Source organism: Bos javanicus, chromosome 2 (genome assembly GCF_032452875.1).
Source record: "Bos javanicus breed banteng chromosome 2, ARS-OSU_banteng_1.0, whole genome shotgun sequence".
Taxonomy (NCBI): domain Eukaryota; kingdom Metazoa; phylum Chordata; class Mammalia; order Artiodactyla; family Bovidae; genus Bos; species Bos javanicus.
In genome coordinates this window covers 124,758,573-124,778,292 of record NC_083869.1, presented here as the reverse complement: position 1 = coordinate 124,778,292, position 19,720 = coordinate 124,758,573, and the positions used below count along the sequence as shown (strand labels likewise).

Here is a 19,720-nt window from a genome sequence, read left to right as displayed (position 1 = left end):
GAGCGACTTAAATTTCAGTTTGAATGGTTGAAGTGTTTAGGCTTTGCTGTCCATGAAATTTTTCAGGCAATACTGGAGCAGATTGCCATTCCCTCTTTCAGGGGATTTTCCCCACCCAGACAGCAAAGCACCTCTGGCACTGGCAGGCCAATTCTCTTACTACCGTGCCACCTGGGAAGGTCAAAGTGTTGGAGCCAGCTTATTCTAGACCAAAAGGGCCTGGACTGTTCTAGGTACAAGATGGTGCCATGAATGTGCCAATCTTGCCTCTTAAGAAAATGTTAAAACTAAAGTAAGTGCATAAACTATTAAACTAAATGCATGAGTCTTATTTACATATAGGAAATGGTAATTCAGAAAGCTAGCCTGTGAGATTATCAATCATCACCAAACCAGATCTTGATGACTGTCACATCTCTGCTATATTTTCCAAATAGGAAATCCCATTTACCAGGGCCCTCCTGAAATGCCTGGGATTATGCCAAGGATCGCTTCCCTAGTTATTTTTATGTGTAGACCTGAGGAGTGGCAGAGTATGTAACCTTTAAAGATCATTAAGCACCAGTCTTGGGCTCAGCCTGAATTCTCACTCAGCAAGAGTAATGTAATTGCAATTATAGAACTGATCCATTTTATCACTTTCTGAGAGATCAATTGTCAGAGATTGAGACTCTTAATTCATCCTGGGTTTTAAGGAATATTTAAATGAGAATAAGGAATAAATTGAAAACATCAAGAAACTGACACAAATATACATCCATGAATCTTTTATTGGTCATTTATATGCCAAGTAGCAGCATCACCAAAAACAAAACAGCGATTTCCACCTGAATGCATCCCTGGTCTCTTCATTTGCCTTTTTGGTTCTCTCCTGAAAAGGAAGTATAAGCCAGTGTGTTAGTAACGCCCCAATTAATCAGTGCCCCTCCAGGTTTTCTTAAGAGCTGGTCTCAGTCCCATATCCGCATTTATCATCCACAGATGTCCACTCAGATTAGGTTTCATCCTAGACCAGTCACAGTGTGAAAAAAATACCGAGCTAGACAGAACTGCCTGTTTCTACCCAATTGTCTCCCACTCAGAGGGCTGGGTGACTCCATGGTTACCCAAAACCACTGGGCATGAGCAACAGTCAGGCCTCAGTCTCAAGGTGGAGACTTAGAGCTGCTGCATTCTACTCTCTGGATGTGCTCTTTGGCCTTGGTGCAGGCCAAGTCTAGCAGACCGAGTCACAAAGTAAACATTTTTTGTCATCTGGTTCTGAATAGCCAATAAATACAGCTTCCAAGGAAAGCCAGATGTAAATGATACATTATAAAGACTTTTACACACTGAGTATCTCTCTATTGGCCACACTGTTTAGAGTCCTAACAAGCTAAGTAGGAAGTTGTGATAAAGCTTCAGCTATTTCAACTCACCCAACTCTGTAGATCCGCACAGATGAAGACAGCTTTACTGGCAACAGGTCTTAGGGGGAGAAAAATACCAATCAGGAAGCAAGAAAACTACTGGTATATCCCTCCCAAATACAAAGATATTAGCCAGCAATTACTATACAACTGCCAGTTTCACACAGTCTCCGTTTAAGATTATCCCATTTTAAGGGGTGGAGAAAAGTTCCAAGAGAATTCAACCTTGTCCGAAACTAGCCCACATGCTGTACAGCACACACCACGAGCACAGTTTCAGTACTGCTATTCCTCCTTTTACGACCACCAAGACCAGGGTTTAGATCCGATGGGAAAGGGAACTGGAGGGTCAGCCTGTCTCCAATACCCAACTTTACCTTATTCTAAAGGACGGCTCCAGTGACAAGGTGGTATTTTCAGTTACTTCAGTGTCAGGCACTGCCAGTTAAAAAACGGGGGGCAACCTGCAAAAGAGTGTGGAAGCTCTAACCAAAAATCTAATGTACACAGAATGTGATTTTGATGGAAACACGGATTCAAGTGGAAGACTTCCAGCCCAAATCCTGAGAAATTATAGGAAAGGCGAGTGGCAGCTGCAGGTATTACGCTGACCTGTGCTGTCAAAGTCTCTCCACGTTGCTCTCGCATGCAGTTGGAGATCCCATGGCCACAACAAGCCACAGCCCTTGGAAACATGCTGTACTGACCCCCCAGGCAGCTCCCAAATTACCTCTTCACAGAGAACCTACCGGGTCCTGAGGCTTGCGTTCCATCCCTGTCATGTCCTCTTCACTCACCAGAAAGGTTAGCTTCAGTCATCCTGGAATCTTCTGGCACAACTAAAATGAGAACAGCATTGTCCTGAATGACCTACTCGTTCCATTCATCTGGTTTTCAGAACAAGGTTTTTGACTTGCCTTTGGGCTGATGCCTTAAGCTTTTCAGGGCAAAGACCCAAAGCATGACCACAATCTGCACCACTTGCCCCTGGATTTCCCCAGCACAGCTATCTAACCCACCCATATCTGCATCTGCATACTGGTTCTTGGCCTCTGCCAGCCACTTCTCAAAAGCCTTATTCTTGCATGTAAGACCCCATCAATGGAACACTTCCGGTAGCCTCTGAAAACGTTGTCAGTTTTAATAAAGGTCTCTGGTTGTACCTGAGAAATGGCAAGTACAATGGGAACTGTCTTTTCCAGAAATGTTGCAGATCAGTTACAGCAAACAGAACGGCGACCGTCAAGGAAAACTGTCACTTTGGGCTCCTTTTTGACCACAGCAGCTATATGGAAGCAGCTGCAGCTTCGATAAGGGCCACGGGGGCGGGGCGGGTGGGGAACCTAGGTCACAGGGCAGAACCAACACTGCAACCCTCAGACTCACCTAAATCCTGTGTGTCAGGACTCATCTACTGGGACATTCTGGAAACTAAAAGAGAACAGACATCCTATAGGTTCTGATCACCACCTTCTTTTACTATGTGCCAGTGGTTTGTCTCATTTTATCTTCACAGGATCGTTTCCTCAACCCCGTCTTACATCAGATTTAGACTTGTTATTTGCCAAAGTCCCCTATCAATGGAGAAAGTGACAACCTTGGGGTTCAAAACAGTATCTGAATGACTATAGCCTGTCCTCCAAAAAACCTTGTCCTTATATCCACCAGGGTGACTTCCTTATCATGTGTTGTGCAGCCAGATAATTTAGGAGAAGGTAGGTAAGTTAACATGCCCAAGGTCACGGAGCAACTGTCACAGGCCTATTCAAGGTCTGGCTGACCCCAGCACGTGGTCTCCCCTAACTTAAACCACTCAGTCCCAGAAACGCCGTACACCCGACCGCCTGCACATGTTACTCACCCGTCACACCGGAGCACAGGGCCGCGAGGGCCTGCGCGTGGAGCAGGGCGTGGCCCACACAGGGTCCGGCTTCTTCCACTGCGCCTGAGAACCACGTGGCCTTCCGGCTCTCGGCCCGACTAGGCCAGTAGGCCTGGATCCTCCGTGCCGCGCTCAACATCTTGCCGCCTCTAGAGGCAGCCCCGGCAGGTGCGGCGCCCGTGGCAGCCAGGCTAAGGCCGGGTATGGCGGAGGATGGGTGTGGACCACTGCAGACAGAGAACCCAAGACGGACAAGACGACTGGCGCGCGGCTGCCGGGTAAAAGGACGCTTGTGAGACAGGAAGGGGTTTATATGGGCCCCGCCCCTCGCAGTTGTGCCTGACGATTGGAGCAGCGCGCCGCGCGGAACGATGGGAGTTGTAGTTCGCTCGCCTCTGGCGAGCGGCCGAGTGTCTGACTCGCAGTCCCAATCGCGTGTCGTGTGGGACCCTTTTTACTCGGTTGGAGGAACCTTGTGTAAGTGATTTCTTCAGGATTCGAAGAGATTCCTCCGCCATCATTCAGCACTCAGTGAACATCCAGTAACCCAGGACGGATCTCAAAAATATCACCGACTTTCAAAATCGGGAAGTTAACCTTTAACCCAGTGAACTGAGCCAGCGGTTTTGGTTCAAACCGCCTGAGAGCACGTCGCGGAGCAAAGACTGAGCAGGATTTCGGCGGAGAGATCTGGGGGCGGGCTTCCTTTTCAAAAGGAAGAGGTGACTGATTACAGAGCTCATTAAAAGAATGCATTGTTTGTTCGGGCTTATGTCTTCGGCTAATAGATTAAAAAAACTACTGAGTGCTTACTGAGTACATTATGCTCGATTATCTCAGCTAGTTTTCAAAATAACCCTGTGGGAATTACAATTATGCCTTTTTCACAGATAAGGAAACAGAAATGGCTTACGCAGATAGCAAGCGAGTTAAGACGTGAAATGAGGAGGTTCACCCCATACGCCACGCTCATAATCACTGTGCCACATACAAGTTTTATCCATAGAATGAATAAGCATCAACATAAAAAAAAAAAAAAAGTAGTGGGACTCTGAGACCTGAATGCAGGGACCCCAGTTTCCATCCGGGGTCAAGGAACTAGATCCCACATGCTGCAACTAAAGATTCCACCTGTGGCAACTAATACCCAGGCGTCCACGCTCAACCAGCTCTGACCCAGGCTCCTCTGTCCATGGGGTTTTCCAGGCAAGAATACTAGCATGCATGCATGCTCAGTCGCTTCAGTCGTGTCTGACTCTGCGACCCCACAGACGGCAGCCCACCAGGGTCCTCCGTCCACAGGATTCTCCAGGCAAGAACACTGGAGTGGGTTGCCATTTCCTTCTCCAGATTCCTAATGAAATAAGATGGATACTATAAGTCACCATCAGTTCAGTTCAGTCGCTCAGTTGTGTCTGACTCTTTGTGACCCCATGAATCATAGCACGCCAGGCCTCCTTGTCCATCACCAACTCCCGGAGTTCACTCAAACTCATGTCCATTGAGTCGGTGATGCCATCCAGCCATCTCATCCTCTGTCATCTCCTTCTCCTCCTGCTCGCAATCCCTCCGAGCATCAGGGTCTTTTCTAATGAGTCAACTCTTCGCATGAGGTGGCCAAAGTACTGGAGTTTCAGCTTCAGCATCAGTCCTTCCAATGAACACCCAGACTGATCTCCTTTAGAATGGACTGGTTGGATCTCCTTGCAGTCCAAGGGACTCCCAAGAGTATTCTCCGACACCACAGTTCAAAAGCATCAATTCTTCGGCGCTCAGCTTTCTTCACAGTCCAACTCTCACATCCATACGTGACCACTGGAAAAACCATTGCCTTGACTAGATGGACCTTTGTTGGCAAAGTAATAACTCTGTTTTTCAATATACTATCTGCTGCTGCTAAGTCACTTCAGTCGTGTCCGACTCTCTGTGACCCCATAGACAGCAGCCCACCAGGCTTCCCCGTGCCTGGGATTCTCCAGGCAAGAACACTGGAGTGGGTTGCCATTTCCTTCTCCAATGCATGAAAGTGAAAAGGGAAAGTGAAGTCACTCAGTCATGTCCGACTCTGTGCGACCCCATGGACTGCAGCCTACCAGGCTCCTCCGTCCATGGGATTTTCCAGGCAAGAGTACTGGACTGGGGTGCCATTGCCTTCTCCATATATTATCTAGTTTGGTCATAACTTTCCTTCCAAGGAGTAAGTGTCTTTTAATTTCATGGCTGCAGTCACCATCTGCAGTGATTTTGGAGCCCCCCAAAATAAAGTCTGACACTGTTTCCACTGTTTCCCCATCTATTTGCCATGAAGTGATGGGACCAGATGCCATGATCTTCGTTTTCTGAATGTGGAGCTTTAAGCCAACTTTTTCACTCTCCTCTTTCACTTTCATCAAGAGGCTTTTTAGTTCCTCTTCACTTTCTGCCATAAGGGTGGTGTCATCTGCATATCTGAGGTTATTGATATTTCTCCCAGCAATCTTGATTCTAGCTAGTGTTTCTTCCAGCCCAGCGTTTCTCATGATGTACTCTGCATATAAGTTAAATAAGCAGGGTGACAATATACAGCCTTGACATACTCCTTTTCCTATTTGGAACCAGTCTTTTGTTCCATGTCCAGTTCTAACTGTTGCTTCCTGACCTGCATACAGGTTTCTCAAGTGGCAGGTCAGGTGGCCTGGTATTCCCATCTCTTGAAGCATTTTCCACAGTTTATTGTGATCCACACAGTCAAAGGCTTTGGCACAGTCAATAAAGCAGAAATAGATGTTTTTCTGGAACTCTCTTGCTTTTTCCATGATCCAGCGGATGTTGGCAATTTGATCTCTGGTTCCTCTGCCTTTTCTAAAACCAGCTTGAACATCAGGAAGTTCACGGTTCACGTATTGCTGAAGCCTGGCTTGGAGAATTTTGAGTATTACTTTACTAGCGTGTGAGATGAGTGCAATTGTGCGGTAGTTTGAGCATTCTTTGGCATTGCCTTTCTTTGGGATTGGAATGAAAACTGACCTTTTCCAGTCCTGTGGCCTGGAGTTTTCCTGAGTTTTCCAAATGTGCTGGCATATTGAGTGCAGCACTTTCACAGCATCATCTTTCAGGATTTGGAATAGCTCAACTGGAATTCCATCACCTCCACTAGCTTTGTTCTTAGTGATGCTTTCTAAGGCCCACTTGACTTCCCATTCCAGGATGTCTGGCTCTAGGTCAGTGATCACATCATCGTGATTATCTGGGTTGTGAAGATCTTTTTTGTACAGTTCTTCTGGGTATTCTTGCCACCTCTTCTTAATATCTTCAGCTTCTGTTAGGTCCATACCATTTCTGTCTTTTATCGAGCCCATCTTTGCATGAAATGTTCCCTTGGTATCTCTAATTTTCTTGAAGAGATCTCTAGTCTTTCCCATTCTGTTGTTTCCCTCTATTTCTTTGCATTGATCACTGAGGAAGCCTTTCTTCTTTCCTTGCTATTCTTTGGAACTCTACATTCAAATGGGAATATCTTTCCTTTTCTCCTTTGCTTTTCACTTCTCTTCTTTTCACAGCTATTTGTAAGGCCTCCTCAGACAGCCATTTTGCTTTTTTGCATTTCTTTTCCATGGGGATGATCTTGATCCCTGTCTCCTGTACAATGTCACGAACCTCATTCCATAGTTCATCAGGCACTCTATCTATCAGATCTAGGCCCTTAAATCTATTTCTCACTTCCACTGTATAATCATAAGGGATTTGATTTAGGTCATACCCGAATGGTCTAGTGGTTTTCCCCACTTTCTTCAATTTAAGTCTGAATTTGGCAATAAGGTCATGATCTGAGCCACAGTCTGAGCCGCTAGAGTGGGCTGCTGTGGTCCTCCAGGGTTGAATCCCTGTCTCCTGCATCTCCTATATTGGCAAATGGGTTCTTTACCACTGAGCCACCTGAGATGCCCAAGATTCAGGCAGCCAAATAAATAATTTTTTTTAATTTCCATTATATATTTTAATAAGAGACAAATTGGGAGAGAATAGTTGCAAAACATGCACTGAATAGGAGTCTTGCATTTAGAACATAAAGAACTCTTAAGGAACTACCCTGGTGGTCCAGTGGTTAGGAATCTGCCTGCCAGTGCAGGGAACACAGATTCCGTCCCTGGTCCAGGAGGATCCCCTATGACGCTGAACAGCTAGGCCTGTGGGCCACAATTACTGAGCCTGCGCTCTGAAACCTGTGTGAGCCACACCTATGGAACCCACGTGCTGCAGCTACTGAAGCCTGAGCTAGAACCTGTGCTGTGCAACAAGAGAAGCCACCACGATGAGAAACCTATAAGCAAATAAATGGCCCTTAAAACTCAACAGCAAAGAGTAAAATCACTCCATTTTTAAAAAGGGGGAGAAGAAGCGGGGGGCACAAAATTTGAAAGACACCTCACCAAAGAAGATAAACAGATGGCAAATAAACACATGAATGACGCTCAATATCATAACACTACAAACACAGTGGAAGGGCTAAAAGTTAAAAAGATTGACAAAGTCAAGCAACGACGGACAAGTAGAGCATGTGGAAATTTCATACGATATTCAGGACTGTAAAATGGTGCAACCACTTTGGAAAACGATTTTGCACTTTTTAAATAAGTAAAAATGCACCTACTACCTGACCCAGCCGTTGCAGTACTAGGTATTTCCCAAGAGAAATGGAAAGCATGCATCCACACAAAGACTTGAATATGAATGTTCACAGCAGTTGCATTTGTAATAGCCAAAGACTGAATATAACACAAATGTCCTTCAACAAGGATTGGATAAACAAATTGTGGTATGTTAATACAGTGAAGTACTATCATGTTGAGTGAAGGAAGCCAGACTATATGCTGTATGATAAAGATTCTAGAAAATACAAATTAATCTTTAGTGGCAGAAAGCAGATTGGTGGTTGTCTGGGAGAGGAGGTCAGGAGAGAAGAATTAAAGAAGGACATGGAGAAACTTTTGAGAATAATAGATGTTCATTATCTCAATTGTGGTGGCTTTGGGGATGTACACTTATGTCAAAATGCATATTGTACATTTTTAATATGTGCAGTTTACTCTGTATCAACTACATTTTAATAAAGATGCTAAAAACAAAGAAGTAAGCAAGAGAAAATTCAGATCATGTAATTCACCTGCCCCACAATCACTGACTTCTCAACACATTTGGAATAAATGTGTTGGCCTCTGAAGCCACAGGTGATTTGGCTCCTCCTCTTTGCTTTCATTACCTGATCCCTGGTCTAGGAGGATCCCACATGTGGCAGAGCAGCTAGGCCTCCGTGGCACAACCGCTGAAGTCCACACGTCCTAGAACCCATGGTGTGCAACAAGAGAAGCCACTCCAATGAGAAGCCCACACACTGCAACGAAGAGTAGCCCCTGCTCACAGAAACTAGAGAAAGCTCAAGCAGCAACAGAGACCCAGAGCAGCCAATAAATAAATAAATTTTAAAAATTAAAGAAATAAAATAAAACTAAGATCTGATAGCCAGTGGGAACCTGCTGTGTAGCACGGGGAGCTCAGCTGGTTGCTCTGTGATGACCTAGAGGGGTGAGATGGGGGAGGGAGGGCATAGATGTATACACAGAGCTGATACACTTTGCTGCACAGCAGAAACACAACACTGTCAAGCAATTATATTCCAATTATAAGATTCATTAATTACAAAATAAAACAAAGGAAAAAGAAAACACGAAGATCGGTCTAACGCAAATATATACCTGCTATGACACACAGTTACCCCAGGACTGCCCTGAGAGGAGGACGCCATGATTTGTCTCACTTCACAGAAGGGAAGCAGGGCTGGGGAGGAGAAAGGGCTCGCCCCCTGGGGAGTCACACAGGCAGTCTATGACAAAGTCAGCTGACAACTGGATTCCAGCGCCAGGTGCAGTCAGGGGCAGACACGTGACCCAGCCCACAGCAGGCACATCCAGGAGGGGAAGTTCAGGAGTCTGATGCTGACAGCGCACTCTGCCCACATGCTGACCACAGAGGCTTCTGGGATGTCTGGGTTCAGACTCCCTTTCAAGCTGTCCCATGCCTGTCTGCCTTCACCCACTGCCTCTGCCTGAGTACCCTTCCTCGCTTACCTCCCCAGCTTCCACTGTCCTTGGAGACCCAGCTTCAGCTTCAGCTTTTCCAAGGTCTTTTCTGACCCCGTGGCTCCCTGAGTCCAACTCTGTTGTGGTATTTGAATGAATAATGAGTGAATGAATAAATGAATAGCACACCCACTTTTTTTCATTCATACAACCATAAATATTTACTGAGCCAAGCACTGAGGATACAGCCTCTGGTCCTTGTCCTCAAGGGGCCTGAGCCTAGAAGGGAGACAGACATCACAAAGGACAAAAGGGCCTGTGACCTCACTAGCCAGTCAATGAGGGGCTTCTTGAAGACACAGATCTAACTTGAGGCCTAAAATTGGGGTTAGTTACCCTTTGAAGAGCAGAAAGGGAGTGTTCTGGGCATTGGGCTAATAAGAGGAAAGATGTTCTGCACAGCTGGAGCAACAGTGGTGGGTAAAGGAGAGGGTGGAATGGGGGGAAACGGTTCTGCACAGGCCTGATGCAGAAACTGTTTTTCCAGCTGAATAGAGCAAGGTGATGAGAACATCCTGATGGAAACCTCAGAGGGGCAGGTGGCACTGGGGCAGACTCTCCTGGTTTGGACAGAACTGGCAGGGAGGAGTCCTCCCCCAACATACACACCCTACCTGATTTTCCTCTTTCTCTCCTGGAGTGGGGGTGAGCAGAGACTTGGGCCCCTTCAGGCTAGTGCAGTGACCGAAGGGCAGAGTTACTAGGAGGCTTAACAAAATGGCTTCTCACTGATTTATTTAGGAAACCTGGGCCTTCCCAGGTCCCCAAATTGTCCAGCCAGAAACAAATTTGGCCACTACTTTGTCTTCTGTGCTGAGTGATATTGGGCTGGTTACTTAACTGTGTTGCTGCTGCTACTGCTGCTAAGTCGCTTCAGTCATGTCCGACTCTGTGCAACATCTACTCACAGGTTGTATATGGAGGAAATGTGATGATATGATGGTTTGCCTTAGTGAGAACTGCTTCCCACTGCCAACCTGTTAAACTGCAACATCCACCCACTGTGGGTTAGTGGGATTAAACCAGCAGACAAGCTGTTTGGGACCAACCTTGAGCCTTGATGTCCTGGGTGTTCAGAAGACCCGACTGGAAAGAGTGGAGGAGATCTTGAATGCCGGAGCATCTGCCTTACCCTTGCCCCAACCCACTTTGTCCTGGTCCTTTGGGAACTTGCTTTCCAGTCCCCTTCTTTGGCATCAAGGGTAAACCACACAAGTCAGATGTGTGACAAGCCACACATCTGAGCCTCGGTCTCCTGAACTCTAAAATGGGCACACTATAGCCTTCTCAGAGGGTTGCTGTCCCAAAGCATAAGAAACTGACCATCTCATCTCATAAACATTAGTTGTACAGTCCACAAGCCAACTGTACTCTCAGTTGTCTGTCTACCCTGCCCCCTCTACCTGACTGTGTCCAAGTCTCTCTCTGGACCCTGGGGCCCAGCACAGGCAGGCAGCGGGGAAGCAGTGGGGCCTGCTGAACCGTTGAACCTGAACACTGAGCCGGAAGCTCTAGGCCAGGGCCAGTAGGGCTCCAGGAAAGGGGCATCTGGGTGAGAAAAGTGCATGTATAAACCATCAACTTTCTCCAGGTCCAGCAGCAGGGGCGCAACGGGGGGACTAACAGACAGTTGGGGCTGCAAAGGGAAACCACCTCAAAGAGTGAACGAAGTGGTTGCTCTGGCGCTGTTAGTCTCAGGCCAGTGCAGGTTGGGTGTGGTGATCGGTCCTCTGTAGCCCTCCTCCCCACATTATCTAGTTTAATCTCTTCTTCCTTGAGGTAGAGATTATTATCTCCATTTTACAGAGGAGAAAACTGAGGCTCGGAGCAAGGAAGTGACTTGTCCAGATGTTTCCACCGGGCCGGGTGGCTTCCTCGGCATCCGGTTCGGCGTTGCTGAAGACGCCCCAGGTTCTCCAGGCCCGGGTCTGGGTGTCTCTGGGGCCTCCTGGAGGCGGGGGGCGGGGCCCAGAGACGGGGCGGGGGCGTGGCTGTGGTGCGGGGGCGTGGCTGTGGGGTGGGGCGGGATCGCACAGTTGGCCGCCGGGTCTCGGGAGGCGACACGCTGGCCATGGAGGCGGGGGGCTGCCGCTACCAGTTTCGGATCGCGCTGCTGGGGGACGCGGCCGTGGGCAAGACGTCGCTGCTGCGGTGCTACATGAGGGGCGCCCCCGGGATCCCCGAGCCCGAGCTGGAGCTCGAGTCGGCGCCCACGGTGGGCGTCGAGTTCTATACCCGCACTGTGCAGCTTCAGGCTGGGCCGCGCGTCAAGCTGCAGCTCTGGGACACGGCGGGCCAGGAGCGCTTCAGGTGCGCGGTGGGTGGAAGGTGGGCCGGGGGAGGGACGAGAAGGGTTTGGGGTGAGGGGTTTCTGGTTGGGGCGGGGTGACCATGGGGATCCTTCAGAGTCGCCGCCCTCAGTGGCCCAAGTAGGATCTGGGGGTCCCTGCCCCGGGCCCGGGTCCTTCACGCTTGAGTCATTCATCCTACAAATAACAGCTGGTGGGCTGAGCCCCTGAGCTTGATGCCTGAGACCTGGCCCGGCCGGCCCCAGTGGAATATTCGACACTGAAACCTAGAGGGATGAATGACCTGGGTGCTGAGAGGGCCCACAGAAGCGCAGAGAGGGAGGTGTCAGGGAGAAGTGGAAAGAAGAGAAATTTGTGTTGGCTGTGAAGGATGCGTAGGAGTTTGCCAGGGAGAGAAATGGGGAAACCTGCAATCAGGAAAACATCAGGTTTTCTCCAGGAATGGTCAGGAGAGTATGGGAATCAAACTGCTCCCTGACTGAGGAACACACAGTAACTGGGGAGAGACACAGACCCGGGGAAAAGGGAAGCAGAGAGCAGTGTGAGATGAGCTGAAATTGGGGTGTGAGGCAGTCACTGGATGGAGGAGGACGCAGGGCCCGGTGTGCTGAAGGCATAACCCTCTCCCACCTTACTCCCTTCACCAGGTGCATCACCAGGTCCTTTTACCGGAATGTGGTGGGTGTCCTGCTGGTCTTTGATGTGACAAACAGGAAGTCCTTTGAACACATTCTAGACTGGCATCAGGAGGTCATGGCCACTCAGGGCCCTGACAAGGCGATCTTCCTGCTGATTGGCCACAAGAGTGACCTGCAGAGTGCCCGTTGTGTCTCAACCCAGGAGGCGGAGGAGCTGGCTGCCTCCTTGGGCATCGGCTTTATGGAGACCTCCGCCAAAAGTAACTGCAATGTGGACCTGGCCTTTGACACCCTTGCCAACACCATCCAGCAGGCCTTGTGGCAAGGGGCCATCAAACTGGAGGAGGACTGGGGGGGTGTGCGGCTCATCCAGAACACCCAGATCTCCAGGCTGCCCAGCAGGATGCAGCACCCGGGCCCATGCAGGTGTTGACTCTAGGAGGGAAAGGGTTAAAGCAGTGCTGGTGGGATGGGGAGTGTTCGTATCTCTCTGGAGGCCAAATGGCAGAATCTATTCAGACAGTTATTACAAACCATATCCTGGCACAGTCATGCCTCCTGGATTTTGGGGTCTCAGAGCTCAGCCCCTTTTCCACCAGAAAGGTCTGAGAGGCCAGGTGCGCAGCTTCCTGTCCTGGAGCCTGTTTCCTCTGTGGTCAGAGGAGCGCATAACAGACCCCACTCGTGGGGGGTTGTGGGCATGACTGAGATCATGGATGCGCTCTGCTCAGCCACAGCCAGAGCCTCCCGAACGGTGAGAATCGAATAGCAAGAACTGTCATCGCGGCTGCTCTTTCCTCTCTTGGCTAGGATGTGGCTGTTTCAGGTAGTGTCCCTGGGCTCGGATGCCGAGCTGCTCAGCGTGTGGACGCTGCTACACAGGCGAGGAGGGGGGCAGGGGCTTTCAGGCCGAGCCAGGTCTTCAGGCTTGGATGAGAAAGTGTGTCCTAAAACCCTGATTGCTGCCAAATCACAGCCAAAACGGATCGGAGAGGCAGGGATGAATATGAACAGCTCTCTGGCTGGGCGCGTGGTGGACACTGTTGGTTAGCCACCAAAATCTCCCCTCAGGGCTGAAGAACCCATGGCCTCCTCCCCACCAAAGCTCCTAGCTGCTGGGAGTGCTAATGTGGTGGCGGAGCCCAGGCTGCTGTCTCTGGGAACTGCCTGCTCATCTGGGGCAGCCCACAGTCCAGCATCAATGTATCAGATCTGTTGGGGGCGGTGGGGGAGTGTTCAAAGGCCTGGCCTTCTTGCCTCAACTCTGAAGGAAACACCCATCTTCATCATTCTCCATGGGGTCAAGGCCACTGTTAGGACAGCATCACAGCTAAATTCTGCTCAATCCTGCTTTCTTCCCTTCCTCCCCCCCAAGCAGGTATTGGTCTCAAGAATCTTCTAATAGGGACTTCCCTGGTGGTTCAGTGGCTAAGACGCTGAGCTTCTGATGCAGGGGGCCTGGTTTCGACCCCTGCTCAGAGAACTAGATCCCACATGCTGCAATAAAGATCGAAGATCCTGAGTGCCACAATTAAGACTCGGTGCAGCCAAGTAAATATTTTTTTAAGAAAGAATTTCCTAATAAAGGTCTGCACACAAATACAAGGGGAAAAAAAAAGTCTGCACCCTTGGAATTCCCTGGCGGCCCAGTGGTTAGTATTCTGTGATCTCAAAGCAAAGAGCCCAGGTTCAATCCCTGGTTGGGGAACTGAGATCCCACAGTCTGCATGGCATGGAAAAAAAATTTATATATAAAAGTCTAGGGGACTTCTTTCATGGTCCAGGGGCTAAGACTCTGAGTGCCCAGTGCAGGGGACCTGGGTTCAATCCCTGCTCAGGGAACAATTACCCACACGCTGGAACTAAAGATCTCACATGCCACAGTGAAGACTGAAGATCCTGCCTGCTGCAACTAAGACCCAGAGCAGCCAAAGAAGTAAATACTAAAAAAATAAAAGTCTGCACACTGATTTTGTTCTCAGAATCTGGCTGCTGGGGAACTTAACCTGCCATAGAAGCTGCTAGGCACAAAATATCCAGTGGCGATGCAGGAAGGCTTTATGGAGAGAGGAATCTTTACACTTCACTGAAGGCAGGAGAAGAGGGTGACAGAGGGTGAGATGGCTGGGTGGTATCACTGACAATGGACACGAACCTGGGCAAGCTCCGGGACGCAGTGACGGAAGGGAAGCCTGGCGTGCTGCAGTCCATGGGGTCGCAATGAGTTAGACATGGCAACTGAACAGGCAACACAGCAGGTGTAAAGGGGTATCTGGGCGGTCTCATTGTGCCAGCGGGCATGGGCAGGGCAGGGCAGTTGCCACAGCAAAAATAGCACAGCCACCCTACTCACTGTGACCTGGGGCCAGTTACTCTACCTCGCTGAGTCTCAGATTCCTCCTCAGTAACCTGTCACTGAAAACCCCTCCTTCCTAGGGGTCTTGGGAAGTTTTTACTCTGGTGATTTTTAGCTTCCTCGCCATGGCACCTGGGCCAGGAGGGGACCTCTCTGTGCTCTACTCCTTCCCTGCCTTCACTTTTTAAAACATCACTCATTCTTCTGAACATCTTGCAAGGTTGGCATGACTATCCTCATTTCGCAGATGAGAAAGGGTAGGCAGGAGAGGGAAATTATTTGCTTTAGAGTTATCATTCCTTCATCAAAAATGTCTTAAAATGAGCATCTACTCTGATCTGGGCTCCAGGGATACAGCAGTGAACAGGAAAGAAAAGTAGTCCTAGAGCTGACGTTCTAGTGGAAGAGAAAAAAGTAGTAAGTGGGACTAAATGAGTCCTAGCTGTAAGTGCTATAAAGACCACAGATCCGGGAGATGGGCCTGAGGGTGATGGGGGCTCCTTTAGAGCAGATGGTCAAGGAGGGTCTCTCTCAAGAGATGGCCTTTGATTTGAGAACCTAGATGAGGAGGAAGAACCAAGCTAAAAGCAGAGATCTAGGCAGAACAGCGTCCAGCTCTGATTGGGCACTTATGTACCATCTGCCAACAAGTTTGCCATTGCTATCTCAGTTCAGCCCGATCTTTAGTGTAGATTGTATCACCCATCTTGAGGGTCTCAGGCCTGTTGGATGTGACTTAGCATCCACATTGCCCCAGGGGATCTTTGTAAAATACAGATTTGACCTGGCTGTTCCTCTCCTAGAATTCTTCCCTGGCTCCCCATTGCCTGCAGGGTAAAATCCAAACCCTTTCCCCCAAGTCCAATCTAATCTGGTCCTACGGCCTCTCCACCTGCTTTGCCCAGCTTCCCAACCACCTACAGCCCTGGGCTTTGCACATGCTGTTCCCTTTGCCTGAAAGACCCTAGCACTTTCCTCCCTCCCTGTGTTATCTGATCAGCCTGCAACACTCAGAATAACATGGCCTCCTCTCAACCATTGCATTATCCCAGCTGCCAAAAATAGGGCAGGCTTTTGGTCAAACCTGGGTTTGAATCTCAGCTCTGCTATATACAATTGTGGGACCCTGGGGAACTCATTTCATCTAAGCCTCAGTGGACTCATCTGTAAGATGGGGATAATACTAACACAAGTTTCAGAAAGGATCAAATGACAAATCAAAGGCAGTATTCCTCACTAGGCACTAGGAGCTCAGAAGGTGGAAGTCCACTTCTTCCCCTGAGGGTTTTGCTCTTATGACTGTTAGGGAACAGAGACTGCCAAAGTACATACTTCAGGGAAGTAAGAATTCCAGACGCTAACAAAGTTCTTAAAGGTCCTGACCTCTTGCAGAGATATGAGTTGGGCTCCCCACAGGCTACTTGGCCTCCAAGCCTTTCCGTGAGCTGCTTCCTCATCTGAAAACCTTGCAGCCCAGGCCTGAATCCCCTGTGCCCTTCAGAAGGAACAGAACTGAAGGTCTGCCACTCGGGAGACCCTTTCTGAAGACCCTACCTATTCTGGGAGCCACTGAAACCTGGCAGATGAAGAGGGAAGGTTTGTCCGACCCACTCTGCGCAGGCTGGAACCAGAGCCTTCTGGGGAGATCTTTCCTCTACCTCTGAGCCTCAGTTTCTTTATGGTAAAATGAGAATGATTTCTACCTCACAGTTTTGTTAGAGGATTAATTATGACGTGGACTAAGTGTTAGGTTACTTAACACTTAATGTTAGGTTACTTCAGCCAACAAGGCCCCTCTGCGTCTTTAGTGTGTGATTCCCTTGCCTGGAATGTCCCTCCTCCATCTCTGACAAAACTCTGTTCACCCATCAAAGCTTAGTCCAACCTAACCTATTTCTTTCCCTGAGCCTTCAGGGCACTTAACTGAACGGCTCTCCTCTGCAAATTTCAGGCTCTGCTGTACCTTTTTGGCCCACTAGAGGGCAGCTCTTCGAGACCGGGCTGATTCCCTCGAAGAAGCTCTGGAGCAGGGGAACACTGGGCTTTCTAAGACCATTAGGGAAAATCTGAAACATAACCAAGAATAAAGAAACTAGTATAAAGTAGTGTGAAGAACTTCTTGTACTCATAACTCAGCTTCAACAAATAGCAGCAAGCCCATCCTATTTTCCTCTCCCTTTTTTTTTTTTTTCCTCTCCCTTTTCTTTATGAGTTATTCTTAGATCCTGGCCCTGGTGGGTTACAGATGTGGGAGGACCTCTCTACAACCCCTGGCTGGGGCGTGTCCTGCAGGAGTCCCAATGTTGGGAGAGGTAAGCCTCACACTGCAAAGCCCACGCTCAGGGACTCAGGTCAGCAGAGGGAAGAAAGAGGTCAGCACATGGGGTCTGCAGGGAGGGCATCTTTGCCAACCGCATCACCCAGGCGGTAAGGGTAGACTTGTCTGAGAGTTGTGGAGGCAGAGCCCAGGGGTCTAGCTGGCCAGGAAGGGTCCTGGGCTCAGCCCCTGCTCTGCCTTCTGTACCACCCACCCTTGAGGGGAGAGTCCACCCATCAGAAAGGGAAGGGGTGGGACTCCCCTGGTGGTCCAGTGATTAAGAATCTGCCTTCCAAAGCAGGATTCGATCCCTGGCTGGGGAACTAAGATCCCACAGGCCACGGGCAACTAAGCCCACGTGGGGCATCTAGAGAAGCCCATGTGCCTCAACAAAGACCCAGCACAGCCCAAGTTTTTTAAACAAAGAGCAAGGGAAGGGGCCTTTGCCTGGAGAATAAAGGACTACACTGGGGCTGTGGGGAGCTTCCCAACTACAGGAACTGTGACACCTCAGTCCAGCGCTGCCCTCCTCCTCCCTGCCTTACCCCATGCAGGAGGGACCCCCTCCAGGATGCCTTCTGGATCCCAAACGGTGCCTTCCAGGTCCTCAAAACTCACCCGTTTTTGTGACCACCCCCTACAGCTGCCTTTTGGTTGATTCAAACTTTGTTTATATGCCTGCTGTTAGCATCAGAGGGCTTCCCTGGTGGCTCAGCTGGTGAAGAATCTGCCTGTAATGTGGGAGACCTGGGTTCGATCCCTGGGTCAGGAAGATCCCCTAGAGAAGGGAACAGTATTCTCCAGGATTCTGGACAAGTCCACAGGGTCACAAAGAGTCAGGCACGACTGAGCGATTTTCACTAGCATCAGAATCTTGTCAGATGGGATCTTTCCCACAGCCCTAAAATGCTCCACAGCTGAGAGAGGTGATGCTCAGGCTGAAGAGGGGTGGGAAGCCCAGGGTCAGCCAGCTGGGCTCCCCACACCCTCCCAACCCCCTGCAAGACACACACATGGCAGACTCCAAACACGGGCACTAGACCCCACCACTAGGCCTGAGGGCTGTCCACCCCCAGGCTTACTCTGCTCACCTCTGACCATTCTCTCCTGACGTAGCACCTTATGCTTCAGCCACGTTGATGAGGTGACTTCTTCACACCTCCAGGTCTTTGCATGCACTGTCGCTCCCTTCTCTGTGCCCTGCTAGGACTTGGGGAGAGAGTTTAGGGCACAGTCAGGGGAGCAGGTTCTGGAGTCAGAGGGACCTGGTTGAAACCTTAGCACTATCACCAGTACCTGTGTGATCTTGAGTAGATTACTTACAATCTCTCAAGTTCAGTTGCCTCACTGAAAAATGGGGTTAAATGACATTATTGCAAAGTGCTTAACACTTTTTCTTCACGCTTGTTGGGGAAACAAGCTTATTCACAGAAGGTGCTCGACACACACATGGCACCTAAGTTCTGTCCGGAGCACACGAATTCACCAGCCCTGCTCCCCACTCCCTGGGTTGCTCAGCATGTGTTAAGTCGTCTGTGTGCTCAGTGTGCAGGGCTCTGGGAATCAGATGGGCCTGGTTACTTAGCTAGTGAGGTAGAAGGCCTTGCACCCAGGCTAAGCTGCCCCAGACACCGAGTTAGGAGATCCCTTATAGATACTTGGTGACACCCTTCTCCCCACATCCAGTCACCAAGTCCACACGAGCACCACTTAAACGGCTGTCAAATCTCCCTTCTCTCCACTTCGTTACAGCCACCTCAGTCCAGGCAACAAGTTCTTATGAACCTCTGCTTCTACAAATGTTTTCTTATCCCCTCCACTGTCTGGCCAGAGTGATCTTTTCAAAACACCAATTTGACCATGTCACATTTCTGCCTAAAATCCTTCAATGGTTCCTGCTTTCTGGGTAAAGCCCACTCTTCTGAGGCCTACAAGACACTGCATGACCTGGCCCGTCTCACTTCACCACACTGCACTGGGGTTGGCAAATGTGCAGCTCTCTCTCCTTTAAAGTGGCCCTGCCTTCCCATGGATCCCTTAGATTACAGCTCAGCTGCTCAGACTCTCTCCCCTGACCCTGGGAGCCTCTGCTTTGTAGTTCTCGTGACAGAGGCAGGTTCCCTTCCCCTCGGTGGAAGGAACGCTCCCTGTGTTCATTCATCACCATTGGCCATGCCTGGCATGGGCAGGGGCACAGCTTATAAACACTCGCTGGATGAACAAGCCTCTCAGGAAGCACACAGGACAAGATGTCTCAGCTGGAGGAATGCACTCACCTGTCACACAGCTAATCAAGAACTCAGGTCTTCTGACTCAACCCAGCTCTTGCCATTAAACTGCCCGGATTCCCTGCCCTCTTCTGTCCTCAATGGAAGATTCAAAACTAATTCTGGATTCCTTCTTGGCTGCCGAGGCCAATGACTCGCTCCTACTGCAGGAACTCGGTGGAAGGCTTTTTGCAGCTTGGTAATCACCAACAGAACATCCTTTGAGTGTCCCCCAGCAGCATCAGGAGGTTCTGGAGAAAGCACAACCCTTCAACATCCTCTGGCTGGTGGGAGGCCACAAGAGTGATGACTGAGTGACAGGTGATGCCAGAGGAAGGCGAGAAGCTGGCTGCCTCTTTGGGTGTTTATTATGTTGAGACCTCAGCCAAAAGCAACGGTGACATCCAGCACAGACTTTAAGCTGCT

The 19,720-nt window shown here is 49.5% G+C and overlaps 1 protein-coding gene and 4 non-coding genes across 5 annotated transcripts; 1 reads left to right on the top strand and 4 right to left on the bottom strand.

The window, feature by feature from the left end:
• Positions 1–942: 942 nt before the first annotated feature.
• Positions 943–1,016, bottom strand: LOC133236299 (small nucleolar RNA SNORD99). The gene has a single exon (XR_009732831.1). It is a non-coding gene; the product is annotated as a small nucleolar RNA SNORD99 (small nucleolar RNA).
• A 617-nt stretch (positions 1,017–1,633) lies between these two features.
• Positions 1,634–1,759, bottom strand: LOC133236252 (small nucleolar RNA SNORA61). The gene has a single exon (XR_009732812.1). It is a non-coding gene; the product is annotated as a small nucleolar RNA SNORA61 (small nucleolar RNA).
• Positions 1,760–1,978: 219 nt separating this feature from the next.
• Positions 1,979–2,109, bottom strand: LOC133236228 (small nucleolar RNA SNORA44). The gene has a single exon (XR_009732797.1). It is a non-coding gene; the product is annotated as a small nucleolar RNA SNORA44 (small nucleolar RNA).
• A 487-nt stretch (positions 2,110–2,596) lies between these two features.
• Positions 2,597–2,731, bottom strand: LOC133236202 (small nucleolar RNA SNORA16B/SNORA16A family). The gene has a single exon (XR_009732783.1). It is a non-coding gene; the product is annotated as a small nucleolar RNA SNORA16B/SNORA16A family (small nucleolar RNA).
• An 8,682-nt stretch (positions 2,732–11,413) lies between these two features.
• RAB42 (RAB42, member RAS oncogene family) lies at positions 11,414–14,324 on the top strand. The gene is made up of 2 exons (XM_061391113.1): positions 11,414–11,717; positions 12,364–14,324. Exons 1-2 carry the CDS (start codon positions 11,479–11,481, stop codon positions 12,785–12,787), a joined length of 663 nt encoding a protein of 220 aa, XP_061247097.1. The 5' UTR covers positions 11,414–11,478; the 3' UTR covers positions 12,788–14,324.
• The last annotated feature ends 5,396 nt before the right edge of the window (positions 14,325–19,720 follow it).